The following is a 12,095-nucleotide window of genomic DNA, read 5'->3' on the forward strand; positions in this document are numbered from 1 at the left end:
ACTTGGACTTTTACCAAAGTCATATTTTGGAGAGGTACCTATACTTTTACTTGACTCTGAGATTTCAGTACTTTATACAACACTGGTTATTATTCTAATTCAATAGCTGATTTAATTAATCGAGTTTTGATTGAAAAGATTGATTCTCATCTGTTTTATTAAAAAACATCTTCAGTCTGAATACTGCAAAAATAAACTGCTGGCTAAATTAGTAGCTTAAAGCTGAAATCAACTTGAGATGTTTCTGCTTTTACTAATTTAAGCTGTGAAACTAAATGTGAAAACTTATAATACCGCAAAAATGGCATGGAGGATTAACATGAAGGTTTAGTTATTATATGTGTACACAGTCATCTGCATAAAAAATACACAAAGATTTTTTAAAAACTTTATTTGGTCGTTATACATCCAGCAACCCACATTGCATTAGAAGAATTATGAAAATCAAACATGAACCAATCAGCACATTATCCCAGTGATTCTCTGAGGTTTGAATAAGTCAGTAAAATCACAATAAAGAGCCCGAAGTTCTCTAGAAAACTCAAAACATGAAATATGGAGTTAAAAAAGTAAAAACCAAAACAAACTGAGAGAAATTAAAGCTGAGAATCAATGATGACGTAAAACTTCAAGATTTAGCTTTTACAATGAACATAAAATATATAAAATCTTTTTTTTTTCCAGGTTCCACATGTTTCTGAAAACTGCTCTAAGATCAGAGTTTCTGTAGGACTAAACTGGTTAAACTGGTTTCTCTGATGGAAGCTGAAGTTTCTCTGCAGTTTCCAGTAAAGCATCTTTTTATCTGTGGAGCTTTGAGGAACATTTTCATGTCAGCAGAAGGAAGAAGCAGCAGAGAAAAGAGGTTTGAAGTGTCTTTCATGGCTTCAAAGCTGAACTGAAAATGATTCACATTGTTTCCATTCTCAGACCATTTCTGGTTCCAGGATGAAAATGAATCAGAGAGAAAAAAGATCAACTTTCCAGTTGAATCCAGTTCAGATCAAAACTCCATGAAGCCTCTAAATGGAGCCCAGTTTGAACTGGATCTTTATTGGTCCAAAGAGACAAACAATAAATGACAGACACGAGAAAATAAACGGGAGGAAAACCTTGGAGGTCAGAGGTCATCATCATGATCCAGTCAGAGTCTCTTTAGACTCAAACTGCTGCAGCTTCAACCTCTGAGGATCAGCAGGACACTGAGACCATTCTCTACTTCACAGAGATCAGAACCTGCAGAGAGAAGAAGGAAGGAGAGAGCAGATCAGTGAGTGTTTCCAGCCTCTCTCCAGCAGCAGTCAGTGATGCAGCACATCCAGTAGATGGTTTCCAGGCTGCAGTCAGACTGATCTCAGAGCTGTGACCAAGATGAACCCGATCAGTTGTTTCCTGTTGAACTGAGAGAAAAAACAGATCTGAGATCAGATCTGCTGCTGCCACAGTTTGATGGATGAGGACCACTGTCTCTAGACATGTTGGACGGCTGGACGATGGAGTCCAGCTGGACTTCCTGGAGACATGGACACAGCAACAACACTCATCTTCACACCAACACAGATGCAGGAACACAGCAAGCTGCTGCTCCTCTGATTGGCTGATTGCTGTCTCTGTGTCCAATCAGGAAGCTTGAACCATTCTCCTCCCACTGAGAAGCTGCAGCTTTACTGGGAACACTGGATCTTTACTTTGATGCTAACTGGGTTTAGTTCAATATGCTGACAGCAGGTGGACTCACTACAAACATTTACTTACATTAAAGTGTTTACAAGATTCTTCAGCTGCTGAACATCTGAATCCTTCAGGTTGTTTCCTCTCAGGTCCAGTTCTGTCAGATGGAGGCTGTTGGACTTCAGAGTTGAGGCCAAATAATCACAGCTGATCTTTGACAAACTGCAGCTCCACAATCTAAATAAAGAATAAAAGATGTGAGCTGAAGCCAACAGGATGCAGGTTAACCAGTCCAACAGAACCAGTTAAAGATTCTCATCAATATTAATGCCAACAAGCTGCTGCTTCAATAAAGACCTACTGACTTCAGAACCAGAACCAGAACCAGAACCTGGTACTGGGTCATGTTGTGTTGGAGGATTTTAGTCAGTAAAATCATTCCAGGTTCTGATCAAAGTGTTGAAGCATCAATCATTGATTATAGATTTGTTCCTGTCAGATTCCAGGAATTCACTTTTCTAGACTGGGTCGAATGACCTTTGACCTGCTTCACATGAGGGGGGGTTTCTACACACTGGGGGTCAGAATGCTGTCTTGTTCTGACCTCAGATCAGCAGGTCCAACTCAGTTACACAGAGGGACTAAATTAAACTCTGGATCCAAGTCCAGGAACAAACTCAGAAAATATTTATTAGAACAGAAGAAATTAATTTGATTTATGATCAATTATATATAATTATTCACAGAAATATCAATAATTATATATAACTACATACATCAATGTCTCCAGTCTGCAGCCTTCAGTCTGTAGAAAATCACAGAGCTCCTTCAGTCCAGAATCTCCCAGGTTGGTTCTGCTCAGGTCCAGTACTCTCAGATGGGTCGGTTTGGACTTCAGAGCTGAGAACAGAGAAGTCCAGCTGGTCTCTGACAAGCTGCAGTCCATCAATCTGAATAAAGAATAAAAGATGTGAGCTGAAGCCAACAGGATGCAGGTTAAAACTGAAACATGAACAAATAAATAAATAAAAATGTAGAAAATTAATTTCCCTGAGTGTAAAAGAAACATGATGAACTGATTCTAACATCTGATCCAGTCAAACTGGTTTAAAGAGTCCAAACCAGCAGAACCAGAACATTTGATCAAAAAGAAACTCAAAGTTTTCTATCAGCCTGGATGAGTTGAGCTATTTCTACTGGTTCCTGATGGAGACCCGACTTGGTAACTGGATCAGAACCACTCAGTTTATTCATTAATGGCCTTGGGTTCTTATTAAAGCTGCTGAAAGCCAATGGAGGCCATTATTTCCTAAGGAGACGTGACCCGATGAAGCATCATCACAGAGACGAGGCTCCAACCGACTGACAGCTGTCAGACTGAAGAGGACGGTTCCTCTCTGACCCGGCCCAACAGAACCACAGCTTCAGGACAAAGCTGAGGAACCTGCTGCTGCTGCAAACCTCACTTTCATTCATTTCATCTAGATTTGCTTTTCTACAATCAGTCAGTTCTTAGATTTGGTCATTAATGATGATTTGAACCTGTCAGTGTTTGTGGCTCGACTCTGGAGGAACAACATTTCATTCTGGATGTAAAGATGAGAATCAGAAATGAGAAATAAAACAATCTGAATCTTTACCAAACCAAACTGAAACATCTCCATCATTAATTTACATCATTTGAATTATTTTACTCATTTTGTTCATCAGTAAAAAACATTTTAAAGTAAAAAACTGAAAAACAAAGTTCAATAATCTCAAAGTCTGAAATAAGAAAAAAAATATATATATAAGGTAAAAAGTTTTAGAGATTTTATTCTGACATTTAAACAGGTTGTTTTAAAATAAAATATATTAGAATAAAAGCATTAATTAAACTAATGTTTAAAGTATAAATGAAGGATTTTATTGTATAAATAAAGAAAACAAACCTCAGATTCTTCACTTTACTGACTGAACTCTCCAGGATCTCAACCAGACGCTTCAGATCAGAGTCTCCACCTCCATCTATGTCGATCTGACTTATTTCCAGTTCAGTCAGATCTGAGTTGGACTTCAGAGCCGAGGCCACAACTTCACATTCAGCCTTTTGGAGCGAACAGCCACCAAGTCTGTGATTAGAGAAGAAATAAATTCAGTTCTAATGAAATCAATCTGGATCATAAACAGACTAAAATATGATAACAGTGATGTCATCATCTGATCAACATCTGATCTTCAATTTACTGAGTTTGACCCCACAGAGAATCTGTGCAGTTCCTGATTAAAGTCCAGCTTCTGGTTCTGGTTCTGGTCCAGGCTTCATGTCCTCAGACCTTCAGCTGCAGTCAGATGTTGAAGCTCTTCTATCATCTGTGAAGGAAAGTTCAATTTTCTCTGCAGCATCTGATGGAGCTGCGGCATCAGAGCCTCAAAGGAGCTGAAGCAGCTGATGAAGAGGCTGACTGAGCTGATGAAGGAAACTACTGGAGATGATGGAAAGGAGGAGGAACTGCTCACAGCTCGGACTTGGACTAGACCGTGTGGCTCAGAGGAACAAAGGTTTGGATGTTAGAAGAAATTGTTGCTAAACTCTTAAAGAGCTGAAGACCAAAACAGAGCGTTTGGGTCCAGCAGCATTTTTCATGGTGAAGCAGTGAAAGTTCTCCAGTAACTAGAAGAGGCTGGGATGTCTAAAGAGTTGAAGCTCATGTCTCTCCAGGTCTTCATGGCTAACAGCTTCAACAAAAGCTGCAGATGAAGAGTTGATGAGGAAAATGGTTCCAGCTCTGGAAGCAGAGTTCTCAGAGCTTTGGGAGGATCTGACAGAAACTAGGACTTTTTCTGGAGCCAGACAACAATCACCACATTTTGCTCTCATTTACAAACTCAGAGGAAACTAGTGGGAGGAGGAAAAGTTGGTTCACTAAGTTTCTAACTGGTTTCCATGACAACAGCAGCAATTATTGGGGTTATTTTAAAGTGTCCATTAAACCTAAACAGTGATTTTATAATTAAAAAAAAAAAAAGACAAAGATCCTAAAAGGAGTAGCGGCTCAATGAGTGAAGAGGAGTTTACAGTGTAAAAGTCTCTCTGGCTGATTGGATCTTTCGGACAAAATAGATTTTTTTCTAGAGTTCAGGGTTTTCTATTCATTTAAACATGAAAACTGATAAAAAGATAAATATTTTTAAAATGATCAAAATGTCTAAAACCAGAAGCTGCAGCTGTCCTGGATGAGCTGAATGTTTAGATGGTTGAATGGCTGAAATAGTCCAGAGGATGAAGGAAGAAGTTAAAGACCAAAAACATCCAGAAGCAACTTGAAGAAGAAGAAGAAACAGGAGGACAATAAAGCTGAATCAGCATTCACACAATGAAAACATCTGGACTCACCGAGCCTTTCTGCAGTTCCTCACAGCTGGAACCAGTCTCAGTCGTCCATCTGGTGATGTGTTGTACTTCTCCAGGTCCAACTCAACCAGAACCTCTGACATCTGCAGCATGAAGGCCAGAGCTGAACAGTCAGTCACTGAGAGCTCCTTTCCTGAATCCAGCAGCCGTTGGATCTCCTGATAAAATGAGACGTCGTTCATCTCCACCAGACAGTAGAAGATGTTGATGCTTCTGTCAGGAGAGATTTCATCAGTGTTCATCTCCTTCAGGTTGGTGATGATTCTCTGGATGGTTTCTGGACTGTTCTCTGTCTGACCCAGCAGATCTTCTAAGAGTCTCTGGTTGGACTCCACAGTGAGACCATGAAGGAAGCGGACAAACAGGTCCAGGTGGCCATTTTTACTGCTGAGGGATTTCTCCATGACCTCTGACTTCCTGCTGGTGAAACAGTGGAGCATGTAGACTGCAGCCAGAAACTCCTGGATGCTCAGATGAACAAAGGAGTAGACGGAGATGTCGCACGTCCCTCTCTCTCTTTTAAACATTTCAGTGAACACTCCTGAGAACAACGCAGCATCTTTGATGTTGATGGCGCACTTTTTGAGCTCTTTGTCATAGAAGATCAGGTTTCCCTCCAGCAGCTGCTCAAAAGCCAGTTTTCCTAGAGACTCAATCAGCTTCTTGTTCTCTGGACTCCAGATTGATCTTGTCTTTTTTCCTCCATCATACTTTTCCTTCTTGATTGCGAAGTTAACCTCCAGGAATGCTATGTACATCTCAGTCAGAGTCTTTGGCAGTTTTTCTCCCTCTCTGGTCATCATCACATCCTCCAGAACTTTAGCAGTGATCCAGCAGAAAACTGGGATGTGACACATGATGTGGAGACTTTTTGATTTCTGGATGTGGGAGATGATCCTGCTGGCCTTCTCTTCATCATCTCTGAATCTCTTCCTGAAGTATTCCTCCTTCTGGGGGTCAGTGAACCCTCTGACCTCTGTTGCCATGCCGACACACTCAGCAGGGATCTGATTGGCTGCTGCAGGTCGTGTGGTTATCCAGAGGAGAGCAGAGGGAAGCAGTTTCCTCCTGATGAGGTTTGTCACCAGAACATCCACTGAGCTGGACTCTGTAATATCAGTCAGGATCGGATTGTTGTTGAAATTCAGAGTAAATCGACTTTCATCCAGACCATCAAAGATGAACAGAACCTGGAACGTTTCAAAGCTGCTGATTTCTTTGGTTTTAGAAAATAATTTATGAATCAGTCCTAATAAGCTGAACTTTTCTTCTTCCAACAAATTCAGCTCTCTGAAAGTGAATGGAAATATGAAATCAATGTTCTGGTTGGTTTTGCCTTCAGCCCAGTCCAGAGTGAACTTCTGTGTTAACAGTGTTTTCCCAATGCCAGCCACTCCCATGGTCATCACTGTTCTGATTGGTTGATCACTTCCAGGTGGGACTTTAAAGATGTCTTCTCTTCTGATTGTTGTTTCTTGTTTCCTGGATGCTGTTTCAATGTGTCTGACCTCATGTTCCTGGTTGACCTCTCTAGTTAACCCCTCTGTGATGTGGAGCTCTGTGTAGATCTGGTTCAGAACGGTTTGATTTCCAGCTTCAGAGAGACTTTGGAACTTCATCTTCAGAAACTCTTTAAGGTCAGGCTGATACTGACCAACAATATCTGAAAAGAGAAAGAAAAACAAACAAAATAAAAACAATTTGCAATATTCTAACAAGTAACTGGACTAATAAAGTGACCAGTTTTCTTCTACATAAACTTCTATGAAGGAAACATAATTCAATAATTAGAGAAAACTCAATGAAAGTTGTTCCAACGTCAGTCTCAGGGCCGGCCCAAGGCGTAAGCAAACTAAGCAGCCGCTTAGGGCCCCAGGGCCACCAAGGGGCCCCCTCAGTGGAGCTGATTTTTTTTATAACGATTAATATGTCATCACAATAACAAAAACACACAATTTCATAAAGAAGTGATTTGTTTTTACAATATATTTGATAATGTATGTAGAAATTGTTGTTCTCTGGCAGATTACCGAACTTTAAAAGCCACCACAGAGTCCAGACCTTAACCCCATTGAGAATCTTTGGGATGTGCTGGAGAAGGCTTTGCGCAGTGGTCAGACTCTCCCATCATCAATACAAGATCTTGGTGAAAGATTAATGCAACACTGGATGGAAATAAATCTTGTGACACTGCAGAAGCTTATTGAAACAATGCCACAGCGAATGCGGGCTGTAATCAAAGCTAAAGGCGGTCCAACAAAATATTAGAGAGTGTGACCATTTTTTGGTGGCGACTTTTTTTTTGGCCAGGCAGTGTATGAAGCCCCCCCATGCAATGCATTCTGGGTTCTTTTAAGGTCCATTTCTGATGTTCAGAACCGTGATAATACACATTTCTGGCACCTAGCAGGAGCTTAACAATGAAATCAGAAGCTGTCTTCAAAACAGAGTTTGAAGACGAATAAAACAAAATAAAACTTGGTTAAAATATCAGACTTTTAAAACCAAATTCAAGCCCCTTCAGAGAAGCATTAAGATAAAACTCCATCATCCAACAGTTATCACTGAGATGACTTTTTAAAGCTGAGCTGAGTTCATTCCAATAACATGAGTTTATTGGAATGAACTCATGTTTATTCCAATAAACATGAATGAACATAAGTTCATCTGTTCCTTTTTACTCATTAAAAAGTAAAAGGAGAGAAAATCTGTTTAAACATTTACTTTTAAGGCCAATTCCTGGTGAGCCGAGCAGCACTGAGGCAAAACTCCTTCGTTCAACAGAAACTCAGACGAGGTTTTAAAGCTCAGCTGGTTTATTTAAAAAAATTGAGCTAAAAAAACAAATCAAAATGCATTGAAACCTGGTTGAGGTAAGAGGCCACTGAAGTTAGGGTTAAGTCCCAGCTCGATAAGACGTTCCTAGCCAGACTTTGACTAGGTCGAAAAATGAACGGGAGGCTATGGCAGCTACATGAAAGGAATGGGCTTGGACCACCAAACATGGCGGGGACCTGCAGAGGGTTGGAGGGAGAATACGAATCAAGTTTGGTCAAATGAGCACTTCTTTTTGTACATCACCAATTTTCCCTTCTGTGCACCACCCAGGTCCGTTTAACAGTTTCAGGACCTGACCAGCACCCCTCAGCATCATTTGCTTGAGAAATAATGAAATTTGGTTACGTATAAAATGGGCTTTAATGCCAAAAATGATCAAATGTTACAAACCATGCAAGTCATAGAAACGGAACAGAAACAGAGAGACGTTCACAGTCCAGCACTGAGTGTCACATAGCTCACCTTATGGGTGACAGTAAGTGAAACAGATTGTAGAGCAAGTTCTGTTTTTATTCTCATTCTGTTCCTTCTCTAATTATTCAGTTTCAGTTTATGTGTGATTGTCAGTCTTATGTGATATGGTTATGTAAGCAGCAGTGTGTGTGTAAGCAGATAAAAGACAGAATCCATAAAATAATTTTTGAGATATTTTGAGTGAGAAATTGTTCAAATGAATGGGAATCAATGGTAGCTACATCAAGGGAACAATATCAATACTAATATTGATATATCTGAGGGCATTAAGTCCATTGAAAATATTTTCTATAGATATTTCCTCCTTATCTGTAGAAGAACAGATAAGGAGCTACTCCAACTTTTACAAATCAATTAGGGGAATCATTTTTTCCTCCAGATCAAGGGCACTAACATGGGGAAGAAGTTTGAACCCACATATGCAAACATCTTCATGGAACAATGGGAAACAGAGGATTCAGGAAATGCATTAAAAAACCATGTTCTACTTCAGATACCTGGATGACATCTGGAGGTCTGGACTCACTCAGAGAAAGATTTTAAACATTTCACTCACTGCACACACTGAACACACAACCCATCCATCACATTCAAGTCTAGCTTTAAAGCTGTAGACCTTTTAGACACCACCACATACGAAGACTCACAATTCAACACCACACATAAATTAGACATCAGTCCATTTTGAGCCCACTGACCTCACATGCTCTCCTCTATAAAACCAGTTATCACCCAAACACACCTAGGCAGGCCTAATTAAATCACAATTACTCAGATTCCACTGCATTTACTCAGTAGATTTCATGGAGTCCTCTTCAAGGCCGTTCTTCTGAGGGGAAATTCCAGGACTTTCCTGAGGAGATGCAGAGCTTCTTTCCTTGAGTCCAGATAACCGGAGATCTCTCCTGTTCTCCCTCTTCTTACCACATTTTCATCGTCTGTCTGCCAGCTCATTCACAACATCAAGTTCCAATCAAACAACTCACTGTTACCAAATTACAGAATTATTGCAGCCTACAGCAGGAATAAAAACCTATAAGACTATTTGGTCCATGCCTGGGTTAAACCATTAAAGGAACCGGGGTCAAAGGTAAGGGAGAATCTTTCCAACCACTATTTTGGATTAAAAACAAATTTAGTAACAGTTTACAAAACTGAACAATCTGGACACCCTAAAATCAAAACCTGTGTTTACCTAATTGAAAAAACCTGCCCAATTGAATACGCTGGTGAAACGGGAAACCATTCTGACCCGTTTCACCAGCAGATCCAATATTATCAATCAGAAGAACAAACATGTTCCCCTAATTCACCACTTCATAGATCGTGGATGGACCAACCCGAGTTCTTCTGTTCTCCAGCAGAATCTCACCAGGTCCACAGCTGAGTCCGGCGTGCTGAGAGACTCTGGATCTCCAGACTCAGAACGCTGGTACCGGTGGGCCTGAATGAGCAGCAGGACAGCTGAGGGGATTCCTAGCAGGACTGACCGTGCTCTGGGGGTCGGGGTCCAGTCTGAACCCTGAACCCCAACCCAATAAAAGGAAAATATCCCTATGCCACATATCACAGTCAACAGGACCCTAGCCCAGTGTGTGTGTGTGTGTATATATACAGTATATATGTATATATTATTTATATATTTTTTAAAATCAATAAACAATATTTCTATAAATATTACAGGCTATGTGTGATCCAAACTGCACTCTGACGAAATTGAACTCTTCTTAATGACGATCATCCGATTGGCCAATCGTCGCTCATCATGGAGCGACCCCTGCTGGCGACACCAGAGTCCTGCAAACATGGCTCCTTCTGATTGGGTCAGCTTTTCACAGAATTGATCAGAACATCTATGCAGTATGGTGTCTCCGTTACCATGGTGACAGATGTCAGCTCTGCAAGAACGTCTCAACGGTCCATGGACCAGTCAAAACCTCTGGCAGGGAGAACACATTAGAACCAGTCTGAGTGGAGCTGGCGAAAGGTTAAACATCATGAAACTAGGAGCAGAACCTGAAACAGAACCCAAAGCAGAATCTGGAATAAAACCTGGAACAGAACCTCAGAACCTATTGGAACTTCTTCATCATGCCTGAACAACCAGAGACCAGATGAAGAACCAGACAGGTCCAACTGATGACTTTAGGAGCAACTGTTGTGGCCATTTATGCTAAGGTTTGTAGTTTATAATTTCTACCAATTTTGTTTTGTTCTTTGGATAGTTGGAATATATTTAAGTTAATTTAGAATCAAAATTTGTAATTAATTTTTATATTTGGAATTGTTTAATTTACGTTGTTAATTGTTAGACCCTCCCACCAATTGTAGTAATTAAGAACACACCGGGTGCTGGGTGGATTGTTTGGTGGATGTCTGGTGTGGACGGGAGGTTTGGTAGAATGATTTTTTTGACCACTTGAACACTTGTACACTTGTTTACACCTTCAAACATTAAATTGAGATTATTTTTCATTTCAACTAAGTTACAAGACCTTTATTTCTACTTTTACAATAAATGAATCAAGTCAAAGTGCGTACAAATCCCAAACCACCTGTTACCACCCACAGCCTTTATTGGAGTTTTTATTTTTTGCTTTTTTGGAACGAAAGGCTGCGACAAGCAACTTTATTTCAGATGTATGGTGCATCAGAACCAACTTCTCCTGGTACCAGGTAACAACTGAGCCGGGCCGGGTGGGATCACAGCTTTCATGGTTGCACAGAAAGAAGGAAAGAAAAGGAATATTTAATCGCTGAAGCAAAAAGAGCAACAGCTCTTTAAACCTTAAAGTTTAAACTAAGGGTACCTAGGTTGAGGGAGAGACTCTCCTCTCAGGCAAAAAGTGTGAGAAGAAGACGCAGAATGTACAAGACAAGTTTATTTATTTATTATATGTGTACACAGTCAGCTGCATAAAAAATACACAAAGATTTTTTAAAAACTTTATTTGGTCGTTAAACATCCAGCAACCCACATTACATTAGAAGAATTATGAATTTGTTAAATGCCACCATTAAGCAAATATATTGATCAATGTCCCAGTAGCTGGGAATCAATTGGAACTCTGAACAAGTGAATTTTTACCCTTGATTTAAAGGTACTCAGTGTTTCAGCAGTTATGCAGTTTTCTGGAGGTTTGTTCCAGAAACATGTTGCAATAAAACTAAAAGCTTTTCCTCCATCCTTGGATCCGACACGTTAATGTTGTATTTCACAATGGCTTCCTCCAGATTATTGAAGGAGACGTGTGAAAAGTTCAAAATCTGTAGATAAGTACAGGTCCTCCTTCAACTGTTGGCGCACACTGACAACACTAAGACTCAAAAGACCTGAAAAATAAAATGTCGTCAATTTGAAAACAAACATGACAAGCATTTGAGCTGGACTGACCTGACATTGTGGACCACGGACTAGCACAATAAAGTAGCCTAAGGCTAGAATGCCTGCCCGCCAAAATGCTACGTAAATCTGTGACGTTTTGACTAGACAGAATGCTAATTCAAGATATCAGTAATGTCATTTTGACTAGTCAGAATGTCAATTTAAGATATCTTAAATGGAAAAGCTGAATAATTCAAGATATCTCTAATTCATTTAGAGATATCTTAAAAGGAATTTTGACTAGTCAAAATTACAATTCAAGATATCTTTAATTTAGTCTAGTCATTATGTGCTTTTAAGATATCTATAATTTACTTTTCACTAGTCAAAACT

At 39.9% G+C, this 12,095-nt stretch overlaps 1 protein-coding gene across 1 annotated transcript; it reads right to left on the minus strand.

The window, feature by feature from the left end:
- Positions 1–1,751: 1,751 nt before the first annotated feature.
- LOC116734600 (NLR family CARD domain-containing protein 3-like) lies at positions 1,752–11,778 on the minus strand. Its single transcript, XM_032586090.1, has 7 exons — positions 11,772–11,778; positions 9,868–9,899; positions 9,750–9,821; positions 5,048–6,792; positions 3,603–3,782; positions 2,448–2,621; positions 1,752–1,908 (listed from the first exon to the last, which is right to left on the minus strand). The coding sequence occupies exons 1-7, from the start codon at positions 11,776–11,778 to the stop codon at positions 1,752–1,754; spliced, it is 2,367 nt and encodes a 788-aa protein (XP_032441981.1).
- Between the last annotated feature and the right edge of the window lie 317 nt (positions 11,779–12,095).

The sequence above is a fragment of the Xiphophorus hellerii genome, chromosome 15, assembly GCF_003331165.1.
Source record: "Xiphophorus hellerii strain 12219 chromosome 15, Xiphophorus_hellerii-4.1, whole genome shotgun sequence".
Taxonomy (NCBI): Eukaryota; Metazoa; Chordata; class Actinopteri; order Cyprinodontiformes; family Poeciliidae; genus Xiphophorus; species Xiphophorus hellerii.